Below are 13,122 nucleotides of genomic sequence, written 5' to 3' on the forward strand. Positions count from 1 at the left end.
TCCTCAGATGAGGGATTGTCCTATGAGGAGAGATTGAATAGATTCAGCCTACATTCTCTGGAGTTTAGAAGAATGAGAGGAAATTTTGATCTAATTGAAACAATTCTTAAGGGACTTGACAGGGTAAATGCTGGGAGGATGCTTCCACTGGCTCGGGAATCTAGAATTAGGGGTTCAAACTGAGGATAATTTCTTCACTCAAAAGGCTGTGAACCATTGGAACTCTCTGCTCCAAGGAGCAGTGGATGTTCAGTCACAGAATCACAGAGTGCAGAAGAGGCCCTTCGGCCCATCGAGTTTGCACTGAGAAACATCTGACCTACTTGACCTGACTTGAGGAGAAACTTCTTTACTCAGAGGATTATAACTCTTTGGAATTCTCTACTGCAGAGGGTTGTGGATGTTCCGTCATGAGCATATTTAAGACTGGGATAGACAGATTTTTGGTGTCTCAGGGAATCATGGGGAATGGTCAGTTGAAGCCAATGTTCAGCCATGATTGTACTGAATGGTGGAGCGGATTTGTGGGGCCACATGGTCTACTCCTGCTCCTATTTTTATACTCTCATGTTCTTATATTCCTACCCGATTCCCCAAACAGTACATCCAAGGTTTGCGATTTTGCTACCTGATCCCCTACAGCACTTACGATCCCTTCCAACTGTTCTCCTGAGGCCTGTGATATTCCTACCAATGTCCCGCCAAACCCAATCACGGTTCCTGAAGTCAGATCCCACAATCCAACCCAATCATATACCTTGAAATTAGACCAATAACCTTTGCCGGCTCCTACTGCAGCTCCATCTACATTTTGATGAGGTCTAATGCCCAAAATCCAGGGCTATTTGGACCTCACCGTATGGGCACAGGCTGTTAACAATGTGCGCATAAGGCTTGCAAAAATAAGCAGGCCCTGAATTTCTTGGTCACTGTTTCTAACTTGCATCAATGACATGGAATCATTAATGGTCAAATATGCAGATGATATCAAAGTCAGAGCAGTTGTAGATTTGGAGGATAAATAATTAACAGGAGTTGAATGAAATAGGAAGCAAAAATGGACAATAAACATAGTCTATGAATGGTGAATAAATGAAATAAAAAGAGCAAAGGTAAATTGTGAAAGAAAACTAATGCAAAATGTAAAAACTGATAGCAAAAGCTTCTACAAGTATATAAAAGGAAAGTGAGTAGCTAAAGTGAATGTTGGTCCCTTAGAGGATGAGACTGGGGAGTTAATAGTGGGGAACGCAGAAATGGCATAGATATTTAATCAATATTTTGCCTCAGTTTTCACAGTGGATGACACCAGTACCACAGTCATTGAGTACAGCCAAGGCAGAGATCATTAGATTCTTGGGTGGTAAGGGAATCATGAGGTATAGGGATAGGGCATGAGATGATCAAGCATGATGTTATTGAATGGTAGAACAGATTCAAAGGGCCAAGTGTCTATTCTTGCTCCCATTTCTTTTGTTCTTATTTGAAGGAGGAAAAGAAATTGCAGGGCTATGGAGAAAGTGCAGGAGAGTAGGATTAATTGGGTAGTTTTACAAAAGAGTTAGCAACAGGCACAATGGACTGAATGTTTTTTTCCTTCTGTGGTGTATCATTCTATGCTGCATTGATCTCAGAGAGGTTGTTGTCACCAGTACTAACACTGCGCACCTCAATGGGCACAAAGCTCTCAAAAAGAATGTGAAGTGTGAAGGTAAACCCAAGGTCTGTGTGCAGCCTGGATTTGAGAGCTTTCATGATGCAACATCTGGTATTGGGATTGGTGAATGGGAGTGAGTCAGTGCGTGAGCCTCTCTTTATCAAAATAAGTGCAGCCCATGAAACTTTCAACCTTGTGCAGAATAGTTCGAACATTATTCAGCCATCGCATTGAAAAGAAAATGTACATATTCGGTGTCATGGCAACGGGTCGATAAAATGTTTCTTCCTAGTAGGCTTCATACTCTAACGCAGGGCCCACTTGGTAATATATTTGTTCAAAGCTCATCTTGCACATAACACAAGCATAAACACAAGTTCTAAATACAAATCTTTTTTAAAAAGCGAAGTGTTTTGTTTTGGCCATGATTGTGCCAAACACTCCAGCAAGACAGTTTTGTGGATTCTTGTGAGTTTTTATTCTCTTCCCATTCCATTGTTGAGGTGAGGCAGAGGAGAGTGCCCAGCTGGGGGGAGGTCAGGGAATGAGGGGAGCAGCAATTTCATCAACTGACCAGCTCAACAAGATCTGGAACTGTCCATTTGCCGACAGGAAGCAACCAAGCAGTGTGGCTGCGGTGGGTTGCAGGCCAGCGGGGGTGGGGGGTTTGCAAGGCTGGTCTGATATGATCAGCGACATGGGCCAAATGGCCTCCCTCCTCTGCCATCCAGCAGCTCACAACTCTTGCATTGTCTGCATCCTCGCCATTTGACACTATCCTGCTTCCTCTCATTTATTATACAGGGTGATCCACCTCTTACCACTGCCATGCATCATCCTGAATGTTTGACTAAGCATTGGACAGGCTTCTGCCTTTCTCAGCTGTACCTGTCCTGCCCCTCACCCACCCTTAGAGCAGCAGAGGTTCTCAGTTACCCTTCCGCCATTACAGGTGGCTGTGTCTTCAGCAGGCTAGGTCCATGTTCTGGGTCTCCCGCCCTAAAGCTCTTTATCTCCATCTCTTCCTTGAAATGCCATCTTTCCCCCACCCTGACCAGCCTTTCGGTCACCTTCCCAATCGCCTCTTTGCTTCAGTGCCTTGGGATGTTTCTCTATGTGAAAAGGGTGGAACATAGAAGGCAAGCTTTCTTTGTTAACCCCTCAGTACAGTTAGGTAAAATCCTTCAAATGGAACTTACATTCATAGCAGCAAGGTCATTTTCATATGCCTCTCTGAGTTTCTTCATAATTTCTACTTCAGCTTTTGAGCAGGCCTCAATGCTGCCCTTTACAGTGATGGTCCTCTCCGGATTATACAGCGTCAAGTCCTGTAACCTGACCAGCCACAACAAACATGCTTTAGAATGTGGACACACTCAAGCATACACACCTCTCCGACAGCTCAGCTCCACTACAACTATTAGGATGCTTCTGATGAGTGGGCTGACATCCATGACACCTTACTGCAGGTCCCGCCAGGATGCACTGTGGGCTGTCTGACCTACCAATGCCCACCTCTCTTGATGTGGCAAGGTTCAGGGGCAGGGGAGAGGCAGAGAGGGGCTTCTTCCCATTGTTGCGGAAATACCCAATATGTTTCCCTGGTTCGGATATACAAGGAGTAACACTCAGTACTGTGTGACACTTCAACTGTGGTGATTGGGATCATACGCTGCATTCAGAATTCTCACCACCCACCCCTTCCTATTTTTAACTCCAGAAACATCCATTCCAGTAACATCACCAACTGACTTTATTGTGCGTCAGGGTTCAACGCTTACAAAAGGATCCTGTCCACATTGTTACCATGCTTCTGGGGCTCTGCAAGTCTACATCTAAACTGCGTTGTACCTGCCTGGAGTGTTTGACAGGATAGTCAAGAGGGGGCTTTTACTTTGTCTAATATGTGTTTGATGGGACAAGGTTGGTTTCGACTTCTGTTAAAAAAAATCAGCCAGGGAGGGTCTGAATGGAACACAGAATGATAATCCCTCACTTGCATCAGCATGAAATTCAGTAAATAAACAAAAAAAATGGCAGAATTCAAGCACTCTGTTTAAATTTGCTGCTGCTTCCTTCTGCACTGATCCCCTGTCCAATAAATATCAGCTCTACAACCAAGCACAAGCTCAACTTACGGAGAGATGGTTATTTTGGTCCCTGTTTCTTGTTCTATTTTCTTCAGGTTGCGTCCTTCTTTACCGATCAGCCGTCCCACAAAGCCGTTGTGAGCGAGGATTTTCAATGGGATCTCCTCAGTGCTAAAACGCACGGACAATCATTACACACACGTCCAGTCCATAGTCTTCCTCCCGCTCTCCACACTTTGAAAACCCAAGAAGCTCAGCATCACACTGGTGCACTGGCTCTTCTGTGATTTGTGCTGAGGCACTTTGCTGGGGCAGTGCAGAGGGAACTTTACTCTGTATCTAATCCATGCTGTATCTCTCCTGGGAGTGTTTGATAGAACAGAAGAAGAACAGAAGGAGGTCATTCTGCCCCTCGAGCCTGTTCCGCCACTCAATTAGATCATGGCTGATCGGCATCTTAATTCTATTTACCTTATCATAACCTTATTCGAAAAAAGGATGCAAGGATAAACCAAGCAACTACAGGCTAGTCAGCTTAGCCTCAGTGGTGGGAAAGCTTTTAGAATTGATAATCAGGGGGAAAAAAATAACAGGTCAGGTGAACAAATATCGATTAATTACGTAAACCCTGAACTGATATTTTTCAGGGCAAATCTTAACTAGTTTGACTATTTTTGATGAGGTAATAGGGAGGGTTGATGAGAGTAGTGCAGATGATGTGCTGTATATGGACTTCCAAAAAACACTGGATAATTGCCACAGAACAGGTTTGTCACAAACTTGAAGCCCATGGAGCAACAGGGACAGTAGCAGCATGGATACAAAATTGGCTGAGTGATATGAAAGAGGGAATAGTGGCGAATGGCTGTATTTTGGCCTGGAGGAAGGTATACACAGTGGAATGCCCCAGGAGTTGGCACTGGGACCACTGCTTTGCTTGATCCATATTAATGATCGAGACTGGGGTGTACAGGGCACAATTCAAATGATAAAACACTTGGGAAATATGGTGAACTACGAGGAGAATAGTGGTAGAGTTTTTTTGGACATGGACAGCTTGGCGGAATGTGAGGGGGCGGAAGAAACACGGCGGATGAAATTTAATGCAGAGTGATGCAAGCGATTCATTTTGGTAGGAAAAATGGAGAGCCAATATAAAGTAAAGGGTGCAATTCTAAAGGGGGTGCAGGAGCAGAGGGGAACTGTGCACAAAGCAAAGTGGCAAGCTCAAAGTGATTAATAAAGCATATGGGGTCCTGGGCTTTACAAATAGACGCAGAGAGTACAAAAGCAAGGAGGTTATGGTGAACCTTTATAAAAGGCCTTCTGTACACTTTAGGATGCGAAGGCTTTAGAGAGACTGCAGAAAATATTTACTAGAATGGTTCCAGGGACGAAAGACTTCAGTTACAAAGACAGATTTGGCTATGCTGGGGCTGTTCTCCTTGGATGAGAAGGCTGAGAGGAAACTTGATAGAGGTATTCAAAAATCATGATGGGCTGGACCGAGTAGATAGAGGAAAATTATTCCCTTTGTTGGAAGGGTTGAGAACCAGTGGACGCCAATTCAAGGTGAATGGCAAAAGAACCAGAGGAAACATGAGGAAAACCTTTATTTTTAAAACTCAGCTTGTGGCCATGATCTTGAATGCACTGCCTGAGAATGTGGTGAAAGTAGATTCACTCATGGCTTTGAAAATGGAATTGGATAATTGTTGAAAGGGAAAACATTTACAGGGCTACAGGGAAAAAGCTGAGGGAGTGGGGCTAGGCAAGTACCTCTTGCAGAGAGCTGGCATGGACAAGACAGGCCAAATGGCCTCCTTCTGTGCTGTTACCATTGAATAATGCTATTTACTCACCTTGGTTCGAAATCCCTTGTCTAACAAAAATCCGTCAATCTCAGTTTTGAAAGTTTTAGTGGCCCCTCCCCTCAAGTTTTTTAAAGGGAGCAAGTTCCAGCTTTTCACTACCCTTTGTGTGAAGAGGTACTTCTGGGTGTTACACTGAATAGCCTAGCTCTAATTTTAAGGTTATATCCCCTTGTTCTGGACTCCCCCACCAGATGAAATAGCTTCTCTCCATCTATCCCATCAACTCCTTTCAATCATGTTAAATACCTCAAATTGATCATCCTATAATCTTCTATAGTCATGGTAAAATAAGCCTAGTCTATGCAACTTTTTCTCTCCACTTAACCCTTTTAGCCCCGGTGTCTGTTGAATCTGCTCTGCAACCCCTTCATGGCTGATGTTCATCCAAGTGCCTAGTCACACTGTCCCAATAACAAATATTAGTAACTTCCCTGCAACAGACAAAAGGCTAGTATGCCTATAATTTCCTAGTTTAGCTCCCCCAACATTATTAAATAAGGGAGTGACATTGGCAAATTTCCAATTCATAGGGACAATTTATGAACCGAAAGTTTTGAATGATCATGACTATGTCATCTACAATTTCCTCAACCACTCCATTTAATGAAGAGTCTGAAAGGGAGAATTCTCTGCATCTAAACCCTTGACTGTACCTGACCTGGGAATGTTTAACAGACAGTGCAGAGGAGAGGGAGAGAAGAAAGGAAGAGACAGACAGGAAGTTAGAGATATGAGGGAGAAGAGAGAGAAGAGGAAAGAAATCAATTACAGTTTTGCATATCCAGTTGTTGTGATACTAGGGAAGGCCATAACTTGCAAAATATGTAAGCAGAAGGTTAAACATCAGTGTAAAATGACAGCACACAAGTTACTCTTCCTAGGGAACAGAGTTCTAGGCACAATGAGAGAGAAACAGAGATGGAGAAAATGCAGGGCAGGTAAGAGAGCGGGAGGGAGAGAGGGGGGAGAAGGAGGGAGAGACAGAGCTGGGGGGAGAGGAGAAAGAGAGAGAGAGAGAGAAAGAGAGAGGGAGAGAGAGAGGCGGGCACACGCAGAGCCAGAAACCGGGGCAGATGAGAGTGAGAGAGAGCGCCTGCAAGAGAGAGTGTGAGGGCGAGGGCGAGAGCGAGAGCGAGCGAGGGCGAGCGAGGGCGAGGGCGAGCGAGGGGGAGGGCGAGCGAGGGGGAGGGCGAGCGAGGGGGAGGGCGAGCGAGGGGGAGGGCGAGCGAGGGGGAGGGCGAGCGAGGGGGAGGGCGAGCGAGGGGGAGGGCGAGCGAGGGGGAGGGCGAGCGAGGGGGAGGGCGAGCGAGGGGGAGGGCGAGCGAGGGGGAGGGCGAGCGAGGGGGAGGGCGAGCGAGGGGGAGGGCGAGCGAGGGGGAGGGCGAGCGAGGGGGAGGGCGAGCGAGGGGGAGGGCGAGCGAGGGGGAGGGCGAGCGAGGGGGAGGGCGAGCGAGGGGGAGGGCGAGCGAGGGGGAGGGCGAGCGAGGGCGAGCGAGGGTGAGGGCGAGGACGAGCGAGGGGGAGGGCGAGGACGAGCGAGGGGGAGGGCGAGCGAGGGCGAGGGCGAGCGAGGGACAGGGGGCGAGGGCGAGCGAGGGACAGGGGGCGAGGGCGAGCGAGGGACAGGGGGCGAGGGCGAGCGAGGGACAGGGGGCGAGGGCGAGCGAGGGACAGGGGGCGAGGGCGAGCGAGGGACAGGGGGCGAGGGCGAGCGAGGGACAGGGGGCGAGGGCGAGCGAGGGACAGGGGGCGAGGGCGAGCGAGGGACAGGGGGCGAGGGCGAGCGAGGGACAGGGGGCGAGGGCGAGCGAGGGACAGGGGGCGAGGGCGAGCGAGGGACAGGGAGCGAGCCAGAGCGAGGGACAGGTAGCGAGCCAGAGCGAGGGACAGGGAGCGAGCCAGAGCGAGGGACAGGGAGCGAGCCAGAGCGAGGGACAGGGAGCGAGCCAGAGCGAGGGACAGGGAGCGAGCCAGAGCGAGGGACAGGGAGCGAGCCAGAGCGAGGGACAGGGAGCGAGCCAGAGCGAGGGACAGGGAGCGAGCCAGAGCGAGGGACAGGGAGCGAGCCAGAGCGAGGGACAGGGAGCGAGCCAGAGCGAGGGACAGGGAGCGAGCCAGAGCGAGGGACAGGGAGCGAGCCAGAGCGAGGGACAGGGAGCGAGCCAGAGCGAGGGACAGGGAGCGAGCCAGAGCGAGGGACAGAGCGAGGCAGGCAGAGAGGGACAGGCAGAGAGGGACAGGCAGAGAGGGACAGGCAGAGAGGGACAGGCAGAGAGGGACAGGCAGGGAGGGAGAGGCAGGGAGGGAGAGGCAGGGAGGGAGAGGCAGGGAGGGACAGGCAGGGAGGGACAGGCAGAGAGGGACAGGCAGAGAGGGACAGGCAGAGAGGGACAGGCAGAGAGGGACAGGCAGAGAGGGACAGGCAGGGGCAGGGTAGGTGAGAGAAAATTGCAAAAGCGCAAAACGGAAGGCTTGAAATCAGAATCAAACAGACACACAAACCCTTGCACACATCCAACAATGATCAGACAAATGATCCAGCTCACAATTTACTTACAATTTGGTGTCCTGTGCCTCTTTGTGCATAATTTCCAGGATCATCTGACAGGCAGCTGTACATCCCTCAGCTGTTGAATGAATGCTGATGGGTTTCTCTGCTGCGCCTGCATTCTCCTTCCGATGTATGTCGATTCTAAGGGGGGGGGGTTGGGGGGAGTAGAGCATGCGTCATATATAGGGGAGGACAAACAGACACAGGTCGGGCTTGATGCGGGGAGGGGTATGGGGCCTTAACCAGCATGGTCACCATTCATCATGCCTAGTGGCAGTCGCATCATTATGTAAACTTGTGATTGAAAGTTATGTTACATCAGTGATTTGAGGGAGAAGCAGGCAGGTTCAGATCACTGCAACTTTCAAAAGGAAAGGCATCCAGGACCACAGCATCTAGCATGGCCTGTGCATGAACTGTGAATGCTCAGCTCGTCTGTTTTAACTTCTAAGGCAATGCTCCCCCAACTGCCAGGGCACTCAATCACCCCCACCTTCATGGCAAAGGAAAGGCTGAGAGAATTGATAGAGGTGTTCAAAAACATGAGGGATCTGGACAGAGTAGATAGGGAGAAACTATTCCCAGTGGTGGAAGGGTCAAAAACCAGGGGACACCATTTTAAGGTGACTGGCAAAAGAAGCAACAGTGACATGAGGAAAAACTCTTATGCAGCGAGTGACTAGGATCTGGGATGCAATGCCTGACAGTGTCACGGAGGCAGATTCAATTGTGGCTTTCAAACTGGTATTGGATAATTATCTGGGGAGAAAAATTTTGCAAGGCTACATGGATAAGGTGGGGGGAGTGGGACCAGGTGAGTCGCTCTGACAGAGAGCTGGCACAGTCACAATTGGCTGAATGGCCTCCTCTATGTTGTAACCACTCTAAAATTCTATGAACGGGGAAAACTTGACTCACCCAATGGGGTAACTCAACATCCCTCTTCAGTCACCACCCCTCCAACCTCATGGGAAAAATCAACCATCGCCACCCCACCACCTTTCCCCCATCGATGGGGAGTTCGACCCACCCACACACACCGCTATGAGGGGCCCGTCTGGTAACATGAACCCCTCCCTGGGGCCTGAACTTGAAGTCCACAGGGCTGCAGCGTACATCAACTCCCTACAGTGCGACCGAGTGTGAACAACACTCGAGAGCAGGGGGAGGCTGTAATCTGGAGTGACGTCCACCCCCCACACCCAGGACCCCAGCTGCACAAGGGAAATCGGTCACCTCAGCGCTTACTTTGATTGTGTCTGCTGTGTGACGTTCTTGATGGTCAGCCCTTCCTTTCCAATAATGGCACCGACAAACTGGGTGGGCACCAGGATCCGCAGGGGAATGTCCAGCTGCTTGTGTGAGGGTACGGCACCCGCGGACTGACTGTGCTCCCGCATGGAACGACTCCCAGGCCCTCGACGTGGCCGCTGTGCCGGGGGCTGCATCGCCTCCTCGTCCGGGATGTACGAAATCCTCAAGGCGTACCTTTCAAACTGGTGGCCATTCAACTTCTCGATTGCACTGAGGGACAAGAGGTTTACGACATTACTTTCTCAACCCATACAGAGGATACCTCAAGTATTCACTTCCAGCAGAATGTTTTCCAACATCTCAAGGTATCCATTGAATCACAATACAAGATGTTTCCCCTGGTTGGGGTGTCTAGAACAAGGGGGCACAATTTCAAAATAAGGAGGAAGCCACTTAGGACCGAGAAGAGATTTTTTTTTACTCAAAGGGTTGTGAACCTTTTGGAATTCTCTACCTCAGAGGGCTGAGGAAGCTCAGTCATTGAGTATGTTTAAAGCAGAGATTGAGATTTCTAAACACCAATGACAAAGGATATGGGGATACTGTGCGAAAAAGGCATTGAAATGGATGATCAGCCATGAGTGTATTGAATGGCGGAGCAGGCTTGAAGGGCTGAATGCCCTCCTTCTGCTTCTATGTTCCCATACACTAGCATTTACCCTCCATGCCAGCTAATAGTTCTAATTATACCTAGCTGCCCAGTTCCCATTATCCCTTCCAAGCTGACGGCCAGGGCTCAGTTGGTTATCACCCTCACCTCAGGGTCAGAATATCGAGGTCAAGACCCACACAGTACTGAGTGAGTCCTGCACTTCCAGAGGTGCCTTCTTTCAAATGAGATGACAAACAGAGGCCCTGTCTGTTCTTCCAGGGTCAATGTAAAGATCTCATGGCACCTTTCAAAGACTTCCCAGTGTCCTGGGCAACTTTTAATTCACTGAAGGATAAAAATCCTTATTACAGGAGATTTTTTTTCTTCATTCATTCATGGGATGTGGGTGTCGCTGGCAAGGACATCATTTGTTGCCCATCCTGAATTGCTCGTGAACTGAGTGGCTTGCTCAGCCATTTCAGAGGACATTTAAGAGACAAACACATTGCTGTGAGTCTGGAATCACATGTAGGCCAGAGCGGGTAAGAATAACAAGGTTTCCTTCCCTAAAGGACATTAACGAACAAGATGGGGTTTTACAACAATCAATGAAAGTTGCCATGGTCATTATTACTGAGACCAGCTGCCATGGTGAGATTTGAACTTATGTTTCAGACTTCGACTCTGGATTACTAGTCCGGTGACATTACTATGCCGCCATCTTCTGTCACTGTCAAATTACTGTTTGTCAGACAGGGCACCTAATCTGGGCCCAGAGGTATAACCCCTGCTTCAGGCATAGGCCCCACATACCTATTATTTTGCCAACACTGGTGGGGCATGGCCAGCTTTTAATGAGCATGAACTTCCGAACTTCCTGTCATCTTAGCAACTTAGATGGTCGATTAGCACCTGAAGAATGGGTGCAATTCCTTTGTATTTCTAGACTCAGATTTATTCTTGTGCCTGTGGCCCTGATTCTTGGCCCATTCAACTACTGGAACAGTCTGCTCCTACCCTTCACAATTTTACACATTTCTACCCTATCACCCCATAATCCACATAGTTCTCATGAAAAAAACTCCAATTTTCCAAATAATTCTTAGTATTTTTATTCCCCATAAAAACTTTATATGAACCTAGTGCTCATCTGTGTAAACGATGCAGCTGTTGGGAATGGAGCATTGAATGGAGGCTGGAGATGTGAGTCTGGCCTTGTTTTGGCCAAAGCAGTAGGGAATTGGGCTGTGACTGCCCTAAACGTATTTCCCTTACATTGAAAAGGCAGAGGAGACTATCACATCATCATTGTTGGCTGAATTTATGAAAGGCAACTGACCAACCGAGAGCACAGACACTGATGCTTTGAAAGCTACTCTGCAGTAGAATTGCTAATTTATGATAATTTATGTGAACAGTTTTACTGTAATAGGCCTTGTCCAACTGGCTTGTCAGTGGCTCCACACTCCACCCCGTCAGAGACCTACTACAGACTCCACACTCCGCCCAGTCAGAGACCTGCTACAGGCTGTACGCTCCGCCCCGTCAGAGACCTGCTACAGGCTGTACGCTCCGCCCCGTCAGAGACCTGCTACAGGCTGTACGCTCCGCCCCGTCAGAGACCTGCTACAGGCTCCACGCTCCGCCCCGTCAGAGACCTGCTACAGGCTCCACGCTCCGCCCCGTCAGAGACCTGCTACAGGCTCCACGCTCCGCCCCGTCAGAGACCTGCTACAGGCTCCACGCTCCGCCCCGTCAGAGACCTGCTACAGGCTCCACGCTCCGCCCCGTCAGAGACCTGCTACAGGCTCCACACTCCGCCCCGTCAGAGACCAGCTACAGGCTCCACACTCCGCCCCGTCAGAGACCTGCTACAGGCTCCACACTCCGCCCCGTCAGAGACCTGCTACAGGCTCCACACTCCGCCCCGTCAGAGACCTGCTACAGGCTGTACACTCCGCCCCGTCAGAGACCTGCTACAGGCTCCACGCGCCGCCCCGTCAGAGACCTGCTACAGGTTGTACGCTCCGCCCCGTCAGAGACCTGCTACAGGCTGTACGCTCCACCCCGTCAGACACCTGCTACAGGCTGTACGCTCCGCCCCATCAGAGACCTGCTACGGGATGTACGCTCCGCCCCATCAGAGACCTGCTACAGGCTGTACATTCTGCCCTGTCAGACACCTGCTACAGGCTCCACACTCCGCCCCATCAGAGACCTGCTACAGGCTCCACACTCCGCCCCGTCAGAGACCTGCTACAGCCTGCACACTCCGCCCCGTCAGAGACCTGCTACAGGCTCCACACTCCGCCCCGTCAGAGACCTGCTACAGGCTCCACACTCCGCCCCGTCAGAGACCTGCTACAGGCTCCACACTCCGCCCCGTCAGAGACCTGCTACAGGCTCCACACTCCGCCCCGTCAGAGACCTGCTACAGGCTCCACACTCCGCCCCGTCAGAGACCTGCTACAGGCTCCACACTCCGCCCCGTCAGAAACCTGCTACAGGCTCCACACTCCGCCCCGTCAGAGACCTGCTACAGGCTCCACACTCCGCCCTGTCAGAGACCTGCTGCTGGCTCCACACTCCGCCCTGTCAGAGACCTGCTACTGACTCCACACTCCGCCCTGTCAGAGACCTGCTATAGGCTCCACACTCCGCCCTGTCAGAGACCTGCTACAGGCTCCACACACCGCCCCATCAGAGACCTGCTACAGGCTGTACACACCGCCCCGTCAGAGACCTGCTATAGTCTCCACACTCCGCCCCATCAGAGACCTGCTACAGGCTGTACGCTCCGCCCCATCAGAGACCTGCTACAGGCTCCACACTCCGCCCCATCAGAGACCTGCTACAGGCTGTACACTCCGCCCCGTCAGAGACCTGCTACAGGCTCCACACTCCGCCCCATCAGAGGCCTGCAACGGGCTCCACACTCCACCCCATCAGAGGCCTGCTAAAGGCTCCACACTCCGCCCCATTAGAGGCCTGCTACAGGCTCCACACTCCGCCCCATCAGAGGCCTGCTACAGGCTCCACACTCT

At 50.5% G+C, this 13,122-nt stretch overlaps 2 protein-coding genes across 2 annotated transcripts in view; one reads left to right on the top strand and one right to left on the bottom strand.

Moving 5' to 3' along the window:
• Nucleotides 1-9,690, bottom strand: part of LOC121284726 (insulin-like growth factor 2 mRNA-binding protein 2) — a 48,917-nt gene extending 39,227 nt beyond the window's left edge. The window contains exons 1-4 of the mRNA XM_041200277.1: nucleotides 9,421-9,690; nucleotides 8,179-8,313; nucleotides 3,796-3,918; nucleotides 2,857-2,992 (exon numbers count right to left, since the gene is read on the bottom strand). Of these exons, the coding sequence (XP_041056211.1) occupies nucleotides 2,857-2,992; nucleotides 3,796-3,918; nucleotides 8,179-8,313; nucleotides 9,421-9,620 (594 nt within the window). The 5' untranslated portion in view covers nucleotides 9,621-9,690. The remainder of the gene's footprint in view (nucleotides 1-2,856; nucleotides 2,993-3,795; nucleotides 3,919-8,178; nucleotides 8,314-9,420) is intronic.
• Nucleotides 9,637-13,122, top strand: part of LOC121284727 (insulin-like growth factor 2 mRNA-binding protein 2) — a 59,135-nt gene continuing 55,649 nt past the window's right edge. Inside the window, exon 1 of the mRNA XM_041200278.1 lies at nucleotides 9,637-9,791. Coding sequence (XP_041056212.1) covers nucleotides 9,637-9,791 — 155 coding nt within the window. The remainder of the gene's footprint in view (nucleotides 9,792-13,122) is intronic.

Source organism: Carcharodon carcharias, chromosome 12 (assembly GCF_017639515.1).
Source record: "Carcharodon carcharias isolate sCarCar2 chromosome 12, sCarCar2.pri, whole genome shotgun sequence".
In the NCBI taxonomy this organism is placed as follows: Eukaryota; Metazoa; Chordata; class Chondrichthyes; order Lamniformes; family Lamnidae; genus Carcharodon; species Carcharodon carcharias.